At 42.5% G+C, this 16,127-nt stretch overlaps 2 protein-coding genes and 1 pseudogene across 5 annotated transcripts in view; all 3 read right to left on the bottom strand.

The window, feature by feature from the left end:
• ATF7IP2 (activating transcription factor 7 interacting protein 2) overlaps nt 1-16,127 on the bottom strand; it is a 110,393-nt gene that overhangs the window by 73,256 nt on the left and 21,010 nt on the right. For 2 of the 4 annotated variants that reach the window (XM_015572143.1, XM_015572139.1), the window contains exon 1: nt 15,775-15,811. The exons of 1 other annotated variant lie outside the window; for it this stretch is intronic. The gene's annotated coding sequence lies outside the window, so the exon portion shown is untranslated. Of the gene's footprint in view, nt 1-11,347; nt 11,420-15,774; nt 15,812-16,127 lie in introns of those variants that run through there. One more of the 4 variants, XM_015572141.1, reaches the window with a different exon arrangement.
• LOC102770741 (bone morphogenetic protein 4) lies at nt 1,089-2,662 on the bottom strand. Its single transcript, XM_006776300.2, has 2 exons — nt 2,647-2,662; nt 1,089-2,430 (listed from the first exon to the last, which is right to left on the bottom strand). The coding sequence occupies exon 2, from the start codon at nt 2,421-2,423 to the stop codon at nt 1,194-1,196; it is 1,230 nt and encodes a 409-aa protein (XP_006776363.1). The 5' UTR covers nt 2,424-2,430; nt 2,647-2,662; the 3' UTR covers nt 1,089-1,193.
• LOC102770446 lies at nt 3,688-4,175 on the bottom strand (annotated as a pseudogene).

Raw genomic sequence — 16,127 nt, forward strand, 5'->3', positions numbered from 1 at the left:
AAAAGTACCTGCATAGCAATTATCTGCTTGAGAAAGATATCCTCCACAGCAAGAGGAAAAGACTTAGCACAGGTAACTGGGTGTTTGCCTTCTAAGCTGTATCCCCAGAGCTCCCAACACTAGCTTCTGCTCACACAGCTCTAGTTCACTTTGCCCTACTTCTGGCAGAACAAAAAATGAGTGGCTGCACAGGGATTTTTGTGTGTTGGTCCTTTAAGCGGGTGCCTACATTTCCAGCCTTCCATCCCTGACAGATAGCAACCCTGTTGCTTTTCATAGACATATGTTATATGTGTACCACTCTCAGTTCTGGAGCTCGCTGCTGGGGGGGGCCCAGCTTGGGGATTAGACCCCAGAATTCTCAGTGACAACCCCACACAGCTGAGATATCTCTTCAGAATTTCAGTTGCTGTCTATAACAGCCCTCCCAGCACTTTCGCATTTCCGCTCCTCCTAACAGTCCCTACAGTCTCCATTCTCAGTTATCAGGGTTCTCTCCATTGAGTTTTCAGTTGATGATTCTGGGAGTGTTTCTGTATTTTAGTTGTAATTTCAGTTTGGTCCTGGGAGCATATCCATGCAACATCCACTTATTCCATTGCTATTTTAATCTCCATTCTTTCAGTTTATATTCCTTCAGTATTTTTTTCTTTTGTGCCCTTACCGGAGTTCAGCTGGCTATCTTTTGGTGCATGAGATGATACTCAACCCACTACATGTTTTTATTTTGTTTGTTTTTTTTTATGCACAGTCACAAAATTCATCCATTTCATTGTGACAGCAATAATTCATACATCTACATGGCAAAATAATCAATTGGGTCAATATAACAAAACATGCTTATCCAGTTAACAATGATAAATACTTGGATCATTTCCAGTTTTCTATTTCTCTTTTGTTTTTCTTACATCACTGCTGTAAATATTTTTTTTTATCTTTAAAATAATGACTCATTTTATTTTCTTTTTAATATGTAGTTATAAATATATTTTGTCAAAATATATGATCAATATTGTCAAAACATTTGCACATAAAGTCATAAATAAGGTCAAGGTGAATGTTTAGGTTTTTTTTCCTTTTTTTTTTTAAAGATAAAAGTCCAGCTATAAGGAAGCAGTCTGTGTAGGGTGTGGGTGAGTGGATGGTAGTGTGTGTGTGTGTGTGTGTGTGTGTGTGTCCAAGGACTGCTGATCTCAGCGGCACCCACATCCCTCTACTACCATCTCCTGATAATTTTTCAGTACCACCTTGTCATACTCATCCAGGTACAGCATGGAGATGGCACTCAGTTCAGTGGGAACACAACAGGCTTTGGGGATACTGGAATTGACAGAGTTGACCAGGGTCTGCACAATGGCGTGGTTGGTTGAGTTGAGGTGGTCAGCCAGTGGAAAGGGGCAGTCCCCATGGCAGTAGAAGGCCTGGTAGCCTGGTGGGGCCACAATCCAGTCATTCCAGCCCACATCACTGAAGTCCACATAGAGCGAGTGGCGTCGGCAGTTCTTACTCTTCTTCCGGGCCCGCTGTGGGTGATGCTTGGGGCTACGCTTGGCCCTCCTCCGTCGGGTCAAGACATGTCCCCGGCCATCATGGCCAAAGGTGACCAGGAGTGGCCGGAGCTGGGCCCAATCCCCACTCCCTTGAGGTAACGATCGGCTAATCCTGACGTGCTGGCCCTGGTGGGTCCGTGTCTGATGGAGGTGAGTCACCTCAATGGCCAGCCCATAGTTTGGCTGCTTCTCCTGGGTCCAGCGAAGGACTGCAGGGCTCACATCAAAAGTTTCCCACCGTGTCACATTGTGGTGGACCAGTCTCGTGTCCAGTAGTCGTGTGATGAGGTGCCCAGACACCGGTTCTGCCGGGGGCTTCATAACCTCATAAATGTTTATTCTGTGGAAGCCCTGCTCCCAATCAGGGCCCTGGTCCACCTGCTCCCGGAAAAGGCGAAGTTCTGCGGACGAGATCACCTCGTTCTCTGGGATGCTGCTGAGGTTAAAGAGGAAACGAAAAGCAGAGTTTTCACTGGTCCCTGGGATGTTCTCCAGATGTTCTTCATGGTGGAAGCTCCTCACGGTGTTGGCCCGCCTAGCGGGGCGCTCAGGGTACTCGAGAGCGATGCTGTGGATCTGCTCTTCCTCCTCCTCCTCCCCAGACTGGAGCCGGTAAAGATCCCGCATGTATTCCGGGATGACGGCGCTTTTGCTAGGCTGCGGGCGGCGGCGCAGCCCGAACATCTGCAGAAGTGTAGCCTCGAAGTCCCGCAGGAGCTCATGGCTCTGCCCTGAGCGGCGTCCTCCCGCGTGGCTCTGAATCTCGGCGACTTTTTTCTTCCCCGTCTCAGGTATCAAACTAGCACGGCTCGCGCCTCCTAGCAGGACTTGGCATAATAAAACGACCATCAGCATTCGGTTACCAGGAATCATGGTGTCTCCGAAAACTGAGAGTGCGAGTGGGAGCAAGCAGCACTTTGCACAGAGCCCGTATGTCTAGCGTGCCGCGGCTGCCTGGCCGAGACGGAGGCGACTGCGCAGCCAGAAAGCGGAGTGTGGGCTCTGGGAGGAAGGTCCGACGGGAGGGACCCAAGGCGAGCAGGGGTGGAGAGGGCAGAATGATTCCCAGGAAGGGAAGGAAGAGGTGTCTACTCACTGACAGAAAACAAGGCATATAACAGTCCATGATTCTTGACAGCCAATCTGGAACAAACTTGCTGGAAAGGCTCAGAGGAGCTGCTGCAGCGCGTTGCTCTGGATGGCACTACAGAATGGCTCCTAGCTTCCGGGCCGGGCTCTGCACTCCTTCCCTCCCTCCCTCCTGCTCTGCCCTCTCGCATCTTCTGCTGTAAATATTTTTGTTTCAAGGTACATATCTGTATTTTTAAATTAAATTTCTTGGGGTAACATTGGTTAATACTATTATATACATTTCAGGTGTACAACCCATAACTTGACACCTGTATAGTCTGTTGTAGGGTCACTACCCAAAGCTTAGTCTCCTTTTATAATCTCCCTTTAACCTCTTCCCCTCTGGTAACCACCATTCTGTGGAATTTATAAATTTGTTGTTTCTTTGTTCTCTTTTTGCTTCTTGTTTTGTATCACACATATAAGTGAAATCATATGGTTTCTGTTCTTTTTCATCTTATTTCACTTACCATGTTACTCTCAAAATCAATCTAGATTGTGATTTATGTATGTGTTGTTGTTTTTTTTTAATTGAAGTCCCTTATTGGTACTGCTTCTATGAGTGGTCCTGACCAGGTGGAAAAAGAAAAGGAAACCAGGCAGTATGGGGAAGGGTAATCTCCACAACACTGCATATATACACAGAACTAAATAGATAAGCAAAGAGTCCTATTGTGTTTAGAAATTGGCACATGAGAAAGAACAACAGGTGGGGATTTAGGGAGTTATACAGTTCCTTCCCTCCAACTGTGGAGCATGAGGGGGTGGGGTGAGATTGGTGTGTTTCAATCCAAGAGGAATCAGAAGAGCAAAACAGTTTGGGAAGGCCAGAACTATTAGTGGTGGAGGGAGGAGGAAGGTCCAGAGGGTGGCCCTTGGGTGAAAGGATTGCCTTTCCCTGCATGGGATCCTCACACCCACTACAGTCTGGCAGGCAGGAGCAGGCTGCAACCTCCACAGGCAAGTCTGGGGCTGCCAGATGCTCCAGGAAGGAGCTGAAGGAAGCTCACAAAGGGTAGCCCTCCATGGAAAGGACAGCATTAACCCCCAACTTCTGTACTAGAGTGCAGCAGAGTGACCTCCACTAATAACAGTTTGTGATTCATGCTTGATCCCTGTCAGTTTCTTCTTGATGCCATCCTTGAAAACTGGCATAGAGCATTTTGCTTTTAAGGTATGAAGAATCGAGGGCCCAGAAGATAAAGACCAGGTCCTCCTTCTTGCTCTCCTTGGTCTCATAAGTTGCATCATCCAGGGTGAAGTGGCAGCTGTTCAGCAGCATCTTGACAAAGATGGCATACAGGTCACCTATAGTCTGGCTCACATCACCTACCAATATCTCCTTTACCTCCTTCAGAATGAAATTCTTATCTTACTCAGGCAGAAGAGCACCAGCTATTGGTTCTTTTTCATGTCCTCTGGTGTGGAGGACTTACACACCTTCATGTCATTAAACACTTTGACTCCATCATAGACAGCCACACTGGAGGTCATGTTTTTGGAAGTGAAAAGGAGACAGCAAGAATAGTCTAATAAGATGAGAGCCACTGCAGATACTATTGGGAGCTAACTGCATGTGTTGTTGCAAATGCCAATATTTCATTTTTTGTGGCTGAGTAATATTTCATTGTTTATGTACCACATCTTTATCTAATCATCTATCAAGGGACACTTCGGTTTTTTCCATGTCTTGGTTATTGTGAATAATGCTGCAATAAACACAGGGCGTCTTGTATCTTTATAAATAATGATTTTCAATTTTTTTCAGGTAGATACCCAGAAGAGGGGATTACAGGGTCAGATGGTAGCTTTAGTGTTAATTTTTTGAGGAACCTCCAAACTGTTTTTTCATGGTGGCTGAAACAACTTACATTCCCACCAGCAGTCTGCAAGGTTTCCTTCCTCTCAACATAGTCTCCAATGCTTGTTATTTCCCGAGTTATTGATAAAATCCATTCTAACAAATGTGAGGCGGTATCTTACAACTAGCAATGTTAAGCATCTTTTAATGTATCTGTTGACAATCTGCATATCTTCTTTGGAAAAGTGTCTGTTCAGGGCCTCTGTACATTTTTAAATAATACTGTATTTTTGTGGAATTGTATGGCATCCTTATATATTTTGGAGATTATTTTGAATATTTACTACTTGTCAGAAGTATCTTTTGCGATTTTCTCTCATTAGGTTGGTGGCCTTTCTGTTTTGTTGGTGGTTTCTTTTCCTGTGCAGAAGCTTTTAGTTTGATGCAGTCTCATTTTTAAATGTTTTTTTTCTTTTAGTTCAGTTGCCTTTGGGGTCAAGTTCACAAAAATCCCTGTGAGACCAAAGTCCCTAAGTTTAGTGCCTACGTTTTCTATCACAGTGGAACCTTGGTTCTCGAACTTAATTCACTCCAGAAGGCTGTTTGAGAAACCATTTGCTCGAAAACCAAATCACTTTTTCTCAGAAGTAATATAAATTGAATTAATTCATTCCAGACCCCAAATTATTCCGTTTTATGCTTTCTTATTTACAGTACATGTCTAAATGTACTGTTTAATCTATAAACATTTTAAAAACAAAAAGGACAAAAAATATAAATGAAAATTTAATAAAAAGGAAATGTACAGTAAAAAATGAAAATTAATAAACACAGTAGTGTTAGGTCTGATCAAATAACTGAATCAACAGCCCCTCGGCTGATAGCTGACCTTTAGAGCACTTCACAACTAATATTTCCTTTTGCTTAGACCAGGGGTAGGCAAACTTTTTGACTCGAGGGCCACAATGGGTTCTTAAACTGGACCGGAGGGCCGGAACAAAAGCATGGATGGAGTGTTTGTGTGAACTAATATAAATTCAAAGTAAACATCATTACATAAAAGGGTACGGTCTTTTTTTTTTTTTTTTTAGTTTTATTCATTTCAAACGGGCGCGGGCCATACTTTGCCCATGGCTGGCTAAGACCATTATCTTTCCCCTCAGGACTCATCCAGAAAAAGGATCTCTGACTCCCTGTCCCTGGGCGCTGGTGCCATTTGGGGGCCCAGCCCATCTAGTTTTACAGGTGGCCTAATAAATTTATAATCCCTTACCACTTGGGCCTTGTGCATACCTCTTTTGGTGACCCTAACATTTGGCATGAGAGTTCTGCAGGGACGGGGAGTCATTGCAACACCTTCAGTCACTCTGAGTTTGCTAGTTAGAGAGCAGTAAGCAGTGGCAGCTCAACCTAGGCTTACCTCAGAATCCTACTCCGGTGACATGATTGCTGTCCTTGATTAGGCCTCCCTCCCTTATGGACCGTCCTGGAATTCTTGCAAAAGTGCCTTATCCACAATATAAATTAGACAATGATTCACACTGGCACAAGAATGGAACTTTTGATTTTAACATTCTCTGGGACTTCGCTCGAGCTCTGACCAAAGTGCCTCATCAACAATATAAATTAGACAATGACTCACACTGGCCCAAGAATGGAACTTTTGATTTTAATATTCTCTGGGACTTATAAAATTTCTATCACTGCAATGGGAAGTGGTCAGAGATCCCCTACATCCAGGCCTTCTTTACACTCTGTAATCATCCTTCTCTGTGTAAAACCTGTTCTACTTATCAAATCCTACTTCTCCACTCAAACCCCCTTCTGCCAACTCCGGAACTTTACACTCTGAGGCTTCTGAGCATCCCTCCCTGACATATCAGGTCCTTCAGACCCTTCTGATAAGTTGATTCTCCATTTCCCTCCAGGTCCCCAGAATTTACCTCCTTAGTGCCTCCTCCAACCGCACCCATCTTTGGATTCCACCTCTTCGTCTACCCCCTCATCCTCCTTCGCAAGCCCCCCTCTTACACATTTCAGGACATCCCAGGTCCAGCCCCCTATCCTCTCCCTCTGAGAGATGGCCAGGGCCAAGGGTATTGTCCAGATATACATTCCATTTTCCATGCCTGAACTCCCATAGATTGAAAGGCATCTTGGGTCTTTTTCCACTGACCTGACCACCTTTACAAAGGAATTTGAGTACCTGACCCAGTTCTATGACCTGACCTGGCACAACACCTACGACAACCTGCCCTCTTTAACCCCAGAGGAAAAGGAGCACATCTGGCTAGCAGCTAAAGACCATGCCAATACCCTATATAGATAGAACATAGCAGTCTACCTGGTTGGTGCTGATAGGGCCCCCCAAACTGACCCAAAATAGGTCAATTCTCCAGGATGCCAACTCTGTAGCCATATAACCACCTGTCTCATTGCTGGACTCAAAATGGATACCACCTCCCCAGAGGGATCCCTTCTTCTGGACACCCATTTTATATCCTAATTAGCCCCCGATATATGCCACAAAGTTTGAAATAGACACAGGAACACAAACCCCTCAAAAAGACCTGGCCTTTAATAAAAGAGATGAGGAGACCCAAGTCAAAAAAAAAAAAAGAAAAAGGAAAGATCAGGCCGAAGCTGAGGCCCAGAAGAAGGCCTTTCAGCTCATAGCTAAACGCTAGTATATTGTCTTCAGAGGCTGAGACTGTTTCAGGTGTGTCTGGAAAGCCGATAAAGATATACCCTGAGTGGCCAAATTATTATGACCACCCCATCAGTACTTTGTTGGGCCACCTTTTGCCTTCAATACTGCAGCGATTCTTCTTGGCATTGACTCCACAAGATGTTGAAAAGTGATGCGAGGAATCTGACACCATGCCTACTGAATAGTACTGTCCAGTTCTGTGAGATTTGATGTATTGTGGAACCAGCTGCCTGATGGCTCTTTTAACTTCGTCCAACAAATGCTCAATTGGATTGAGATCTGGTGATTGTGAGGGCCACCTAAGCAAGGAAAAGTTTCCCTCATGTTCTTGAAACCACTCCTGCACAATATGAGCACCGTGGCATGGTTCATTGTCTTGTTGGAAGAAACATGACTTTTTTTTCCAATGCTCAACTGTCCAATCCTTGTGTTCCTGTGCAAATTGGAGACGTTTTATCTTGGTAACTGCAGACAGCAAAGTGTTCAAACAGGCCTTTGGCTTCCATATCCCATACGATGCAGTGTACGGCTAGTTTGCCTACAAAAGTCAGGTGGTCATAATAATCTGGCCACTCAGTGTATTTTCCCCACCTTTTAGGGTGTAGCTGGTGTAAGCTATCCTTTCCCCATGTAGTCCTAATTATGCCAGAAAGCCCTGCACCCCTCTTGGGGTAAGATCTCTTAGTATGCCTGGGGACAACTATTTCATATGTTACTATGTCTTCCCCTGGTGAATACTGAAATTAACCCTGACATTTGGGCCACTCAGGGCAGGATAGTGAAAACCATCACTGCTTCCACAGTTCAGACAACCTGGCTGATACAGCTTCATTCAACAAAACCTCACTGATTCTTGGGTGAGTTGACTATCCAAAATATATTGACTGTCATAGCTCCTATCTTTAGATAGGCCCCTAATCATAGTAGTCCTAGCCTTGGTCTTCAGCCCTTGCTTATTAAACCTCTTAACCCACTTTGTTTCTTCTTGTATAGAGGCTTTCAAGCTAAAGATGGTACTTCAAACGCAACCACAGATGGAGACAAATGCCATTTTCCATGGACCCCTAGCCTGGCCTCCTCTAATGGGACCCTGACAACTGCTCCTCCACAAAGACCACTGTTATTAGGAAATAGCGAGAGAGGTCATTGCCCCTGCTCCCAACAGCAGTTGGGGTCTCCTAATCAGAGGGGAGCCTGGGAGGAGTTAGCTTGACAAGTAGGCAAACAGACCAGTGGTCCAGAGGAAAACAAAGGTGGAATGTAGGCAGGGACAGACACAGCAATTTGAGCAAGCCTAACCATACAAACCAACCATACAGAAATAACAATGTCTTCAGACTCAAGAGAGGGAGTTATGTGAAACTAGGGAGGGGCTGCAACAATAAGTTGGGCGCATAGAAACAGAGAAAGTTCAGGTCTATTGCTGGGCAACAACAATTGAGGTAACCAATCAGCTGGTGACATGGGTAGATATGGAGCAGGCTTGTAGCAAATATATACTCTACGACTACAAGAATTCAGTGGAAACCCATTACTGTGCCCCATCCCCGTGCAGAGTCTGAATCTCCTTGTACTAAATGTTCTACACTTTTGCTTAAATCTTCTGGTCCAACATTTCATTCTTCTGCTTCATGGGATTTGATCCCAAGAAAGGGAAGGGACCTTGGCTCACGGTTCAGGTTATCACTTGTACTCAGGAAATACCACCCCTAGACACTATCATAGCCTCCTTTTGTGCCCAGGCCTCATCGTCACTCTGACAGAGAGCAAGGATTTTGGCTCTGAAGAAAAACATCACCCCTTTTCAGCAGAAAGCGGTTATAGAAGACATCCTACACCCTTTTCTCTGAAAGAATTCAGAGCCAAAAATCCTTAAGGGGAATATAGACCCTGAGACCCCAAAAGCAAGGATGATGGGCCATGTAAGGTATAGAAACTCACTGGGCCAGAAAGCTCCAGATGCCTAGCAAAAGGGGCAAAACTGGGAAAATAAGAATCTTCCCCCCGGGTAACCTATCCACCCCTTTCATATCACTAGTCAGGCAGCTTATTCCCCTGATCATTTCCTCCCTAAAGAAAACATAAAGGCCTTAGTTGTATCTCAGCTCCAGAATCAGAAAAACAACAAAACCAGACAAGAGATGCTTTGGTAGCCTCAGGACCAGCTTTTACCTCCCAAGTCACTGACCAGGACTACTTTCGAGCCTTCACCAACCAATCTCTTGGGGAAATCATGCTGCTGTAACCCCTTGCTCCAAACATAAGAAATCTATACTGTTCCAGCAACTTCACAACCAATATTCCCTTTTGATTAGACCATATTCCACTTCGTAAGACCACATTCCATTTGCTAAGACCATTATCTTTACATTCAGGACTCCCCCAGAGAATTATCCGCCCCCAAAAAAAGAGCGCCTAGAGTCCTTTAAACTTACTGACTACCTATACCTGCTGGTGCTATTTTGGGGCTCAGCCCATCTGGTATTCCAGGTTACCTAATAAATTTATAATGCCTTACCACTTTGGCCTCGTGCATTTCTACTTTGGCAAACCTATCAACTAGAACATAACTTTAATGTTGAGAGCTATTAATAACTGAATATGGAGAGGAGAGATGTTATTGTTTCCAAACCCATGTCTATAAAAATGTTCTTCTAGAGTTATTTCATCTCGTTGCTCCAGTAGAACTTGCTTTAGGCTTACCAGCTCTATGTCTCACAAAAAAACCTATCCAGTGACGTTTATTTTTGACTGGTTATTAGCACTTAAGTGAAACACTGCATTTCCATTGAACAAGTTTATCACACAGTTTGCTACTTGCCAGGATGATAATTCTCAATAAACCTTTTCATTTCTCACCATTTCCCAAGCATTTTCCTGGATTAGTAAAGTAGGAATATCTTCCATACCCTCCTCCCTCTTATGAAAACAGATCCTCAGCTGCTGTTTGTTGTTCCTCCCTCTGAAGGTCTTAGAATTCCTCTATGGTCAGCTCAGTGTTGTACTATTCCACCAACTCCTCCACATCGTCATCATCCACCTTGAAGCCCAAGGACTTCCCAAGACACACAATATCCTCAACAACAGACACAGCCCTCAAAGTCTCTTTCAGTAATAGACTCAAGCCACAGTTTCGTCCAGGCTGATTGCATAGTATTGGAAGACACTTTCTCCCATGCTTTGTCAATGGGAGACAAGCAAGTGAAAATATTAAAATGTTCATTCCAGAAGTACCTGGAGGTTAAATTCATTTCAGAGGTCACCTCAAAACACCTCTGAAACAGTGCCTTTGTGTAGAGCCCTTTAAATTTAGAAATGATCTGCTGGTCCATGGGCTGGATGGGAAGAGTTGTGTTAGGTGGCAAGAACCCAATAGAGATGAAACTGTACTCCTCCATCAACTCAGCCTCCAAGCCTGGAGGGTAGAAAGGAACCTTGTCCATTATAATAAGTGCCCTGAGCAGCAAATATTTTTCCCAGAAGTATTCTTTAAATTTGGGGCAAACACTTCATGAATCCACTCAATTAAAAACTGGCTGGTTAACCAAGCTTTGCTATTAGCCCTCCACAACACATTCAACTTGTTTTTCAGAATTATTTTCTTGAGAACTGGTGGGTTTTCACAATAGTAGACAAGCAGAAGCTTCAATTTAAACTCTTCACTCACATTCCCACATAACAATAAGGCCAGCCTGTCATTGGCTTATGTTTTGGCAATGACTTCTCCTCCTATCTGATGTAGGTCTCTGGTATTTTCTACCAGAAGAGGCCTGCCTCATCATAATTAAACACAAAATTATCAGTAACTACTTTCTTAGAACTACAGCCTCCCCATTCCTCACTACACTATAAATGTGACTTTTCATTTCTTAAATTACCAAACCGCACCCTACTAGCCTTTAACAAATCACTTTCGGCAACTGTTCCATGGGTGATCTCAGGAGGTCAGTATGCAGCATCTTCACTTTTTCATACAGCATTGTACCTAATTGCTATCACTGACTGTTTTTCATTTATCTAAATCAGGAGTTGGGAAAAAATTTTTCTTTTTTGCAAAGGACAATTTGGATACTTATAACATCGCCCATGGGCCATACAAAATAATCAACTTGAAAATTAGCCTCCTGCATTTGGTAAAAAATTTAATTAACTCACCAGTAATGCCTTGGCAGGGCCAGATCAAATGATTTCTTGGGCTTTATATGGTCCTCCTCAGGCCTGACATTCTCCATCCGATCTAAATAAAAAATAATTTTTCTACCTCTTCAATTGAATGTGATCTTTGTTTCCTGAACACTTTCACACACATAGTAACATCAGCACTCTTGGTAGCCTTTTTGTTTTAAAATTAAGCTAATTGTTGATTTTCCCATATCATACTCAATAGCCAGATCAGACACAGGGCACCTCTGTCACACTTTGCAATTACTTGTTTTTGAAGCTATATTGTCATTCTCACAACTTTCCTTTTCACTTTGCTGTTAGCACTAACTTTCTTAGGACCCATGGTCATTTGGTGTCCATTTTTAATAACTAGAGGCCCAGTGCACGACATTAGTGCACTGGGGGAGGGGCGGGGGAAGGTGTCTCAGCCCAGCCTGCGCCCTCTCACAGTCTGAGACTCCTCAGGGGATGTCTGACTGCCAGCCACAAGGGGTCCTTAGTGCCGCCATGGAGGCAGGGGATGCTACTGCCATCGCCACTGTGCTTGCCAGTCTTGAGCCCGGCTTCTGGCTGAGCAGCGCTGCCCCTGTGGGAGCGCACTTACCAGGAGGGGGCAGCTTCTGTGCTGAGCATCTGCCTGCTGGTGATCAGTGCGCCATAGAAACCAGTCGTTCTGCCGTTCTGTCAATTTGCATATTAGGGTTTTATCATGTAGGATAAGCTGCCACAAAAGTCAAAAAACATGAAAATAGCTCTAACTGGTTTGGCTCAGTGGATAGAGCATCAGCCTGCAGACTGAAGGGTCCCAGGTTCCATTCTGGTCAAGGGCATGTACCTTGGTTGCAGGCACATCCTCAGTAGAGAGTGTACAGGAAGCAGCTGAATTGATGTTTCTCTCTCATCAACATTTCTAACTCCCTATACTTCTCCCTTTCTCTCTGTAAAAAATCAATAATATATATATTTTTTAAAAAAACATGAAAATATTCACAGCAATTTCCTGAGATGTTAATATTGTGAGGTTACTGGTAAACTGACTCACACGCATACATTCCTCCTTTGTCACCAGAGAGACACGTGACTGATCATACAAGTATCAGCATGAAAGGGTTGCTGGGTTGAGAACTGAACTTTTGTTCAACAACTAAGACATTTTTTCCATGAACAACTTGTTCGAGAACCAAATTGCTGGAGATGGGAGATGTTCAACAACTGAGTTTTGACTTTATTGTTACAGGTGGTATATCCAATTCTTTAATATTTGTGTGGTGTCAACAGTCTGGTTTCATTCTTTTGCATGTGGATTTCCAAATTTCATGTCATTTATTTAAGAGACCTTCCTTTCTCCATTGTGTTTCTGGCTCCTTTGTAGAAAATCAGCTCTCCATATATGTTTGGGTTTATTTTAGGGCTCTCAATTCTGTTCCACTAATATTTTCTACAAATACCACACTATTTTGATTATTGTATCGTAGTTTCGTAACAGTTTGAAGTCAGGGATGTGATATTTCTGGCTTTGTTCTTTATTTTTTTTTGGTCAGGATTGCTTTGACTATTCAGGTTCCTTGTCATTCTGAGCAAATTTGAGGATTTTTTGTTCAATTTCTGTAAAAAATGCCATTTGGGTTTTACTGGAGACTGCATTAAACCTGAATATTGTTTTAGTTATTATGGCCACTTAACAGTGTGAATTGTTCCAATCCATGATCATGAAATATATTTTCATTACTTTATGTCTTCAATTACTTTCAGTAATGTATCATTAGTTCTCAGTATACAGGTCTTTCACCTACTTTGTTAAGCTTATTTCTAGATATATTATCCTTTTTTTTTGCAACTGTAAATGGGATTGTTTTCTTCATTTCAATTGTGGTATTTCATTGTTAGGAATATATTGGATATTTGTACCTGATTTTGTATTTTGAAACTTTAATGTATCTTTTTATTGTTTTTAAGTTTATGGTGGAGTCTTTAGAGTTTCCTACATATATAATTATATCACTTACAAACAGTTTTACTCCATTTCCAATATGGATGCCTCTTATTTCTTTTTCATGCCTGATTGCTCTAGCTAGAATGTTCAGTACTATGGCGAATAACAGTATCAAGAGTGGACATCCTAGTCTTGTTTCTGATTGTAAATATTTGAATGGGTTTGTTAAGTAGCAATAAGGTATATAAACGTCCAAATTTTCAGGATAGCCAAATTATTTTCCAAATCAGCTTTACCAATTTACAACCCTATGGACAATAAATATGAGTTACCACTATTGCCCTACTTAGTTTGGCTCAGTGGATAGTGTTTCAGCCTGCAGACTGAACGGTACCAGGTTCGATTCTGGTCAAGGGAACATGCCTGGGTTGTGGGCTCAATCCCCAGTGGGGGGATGTGCAGAAGGCAGCTGATCCAAGATTCTCTCAACATCAATGATGTTTCTAACTCTCTCACCCTCTCCATTCCTCTATGAAATACATATATATATATGTAGATAGATATATAGATATATATATTTATATTTATATTTATATTTTAAAGTTACTACTATCCTATCTACACCTTCTTGAGCCCTTGGTTTTGCCAGAGCAATTTTTACCAATGTAATGGATACAGATGTTTATCTCCCTGTCACAATTTGCATTTCCCTAATTATTACCATCTTTTTGTCTTCTTCATAATGTTTAGTACCATTTTTTTTTCTCCTCTGTTAAATCCTCTGCTTATATTCTTGGGCCAGTTACCAGGTATGATATTACTACTATCTTTTAATATTTAATATTTATAGGCTATACATGTATCCTTGTCTGCAAGATTCCTGGTTATGACTTCCTCTTTCGTTTCTGTTGGGTGGCCTTTTCCAATTTAATATTTTATGGTACTTAATAAATTGTATCTAACAATCCTTAGTCAATCCTTTGTTGTATGAGTTGCAGGTATGTTTTGTGGCTTCACTTTGCGCCTCCTGACTTTAACGCAAACAAATTTATCTGTTTTTTTTTTCTTTTCTTTTATGGCTAAAGCTTAATATATTTTATTTGAGAAATCCTTCCCAACCCCATGGTAATGTGTGGAATAGTGAGGCCTCTGGTGGTAGAGAAACCTTTTTCTGTTCCACGCTATCTGTGGGCATGAAGCTGTACCACAGCAGTACAATGATAAAAATACATATTAGGAATGAAGATATAAGAATATACACAGGCTTACCACAGAAATATTAAATGTTTGTTTCCAAACAAACACAATAAAATGAGTATCACAATAAAGTAGGTCACATGAATTTTTGGATTTCCCAGTGCACATATGTTTAGTCTACACTGAAGTCTAGTATGTTATAGCATTGTTAAAAAAGTGTACATATGGTAATTAAAAAATACTTTCTTGTGAAAATATGCTAACCATTATTTGAGCTTGTAGCAAGCTGTAATCCTTTTTCTGGTGGAGGGTCTTGCCTTGATATTGATGACTGCTGAAGAATGACAGATGACTGTGGCAACTTCTTAAAATAAAACAAGTTTGCTGCATTGATTGACTCTTCCTTTCACAAAGGATTTCTCTGTAGTATGTGATGCTGTTTCATAGCATTTTACCCATAGTAGAAGTTCTTTCAAAACTGGAGTCAACTCTCTGAAACTACCCTGCTATTTTAACTAAATTTATGTAATACTCTACATCCTTAGTTGTCATTTCAACAATCTTCACAGTGCACTCACTAGGAGATTCCATCTCAAGAAACTTTCTTTGATAATCCATAAGAAACAACTCATCAAAGTTTTATCATGAAATGGCAACAATCCAGTCATACCTTCAGGCTCCATTTCTAACCCTAGTTCACTTGCTATTTGATATCTACAGTTACTTTCTCAACTAAAGTCTTGAGCCCCTCAAAGTCATCCATGAGGATTGGAACACTTAATTAACACCCAAGGATATCTTCCTATTGATTTGAGAGAGAGAGAGGGATAAGGAGAGCAAGAAACATTGGAAGTGCCCAGATGAGGCCCAACTGTGAAGCAATGCAAGCTGCTTTGGGCCTTGGGCCTTCTTTTGGAAGTTTTGGGTCTCTCCTACCCAGCTGCAGTTTGTTAGATAATTTCAGATTGCAAAGGTCCAGATAATTCATATGCAAAAGCGTCTGCACACAGCTAGGGTGGGGCAGGGTCTCAGGGTATCAATAGGGCAGAGCAAACAGCTAAGGCTGAGCCTCTGCCCTGCCCTAAGAAGTCCCAGGTCTCAGTGTCCCGAAGTAATAGCTGCCAGCACCTCTGAGAGAAAGCCACCGACGATTTCCCGCTGATGCCAGAGAGTCCAGTTTCTCAAAAGAGACTCGCCCAGAACTGGAGTTCAGAGCCGTTGGGAGCTTGAGACTCCCTCCCGACTGAAAAAGACAACCACGTCCTCAGTTGCCAGCCCTTTCCCATACCTCTGCACTTTACTTCTGCACCTCCTGAGTCTCAGTGTGCTTTTCTCTTTTCTTCTAGTTGTAGAATTTCCACTCAGCCAGCCTTCCTGTGGTTCTAGATGATGTCCATTTTGTCTTTTAGTTGTCTTTTTGAAGTGGTTGTGCGAAGCAGCAATTTCCAGTGTTTACCTATGCTACCATCTTGGTTTCTCCAGTTTCTGGGTGGTTTTTAAAAATACATTTTTATTGATTTCAGAGAGTAAGAGAAAGGGATAGAAACATCAATGATGAGAGAGAATCACTGATGGACTGCCTCCTGCACGCCCCATACTGGGTGTCAAGCCGGCAACCCTGGCATGTGCCCTGACCGGGAA

This window comes from Myotis davidii, unplaced genomic scaffold, assembly GCF_000327345.1.
Source record: "Myotis davidii unplaced genomic scaffold, ASM32734v1 scaffold209, whole genome shotgun sequence".
Classification (NCBI taxonomy): Eukaryota; Metazoa; Chordata; class Mammalia; order Chiroptera; family Vespertilionidae; genus Myotis; species Myotis davidii.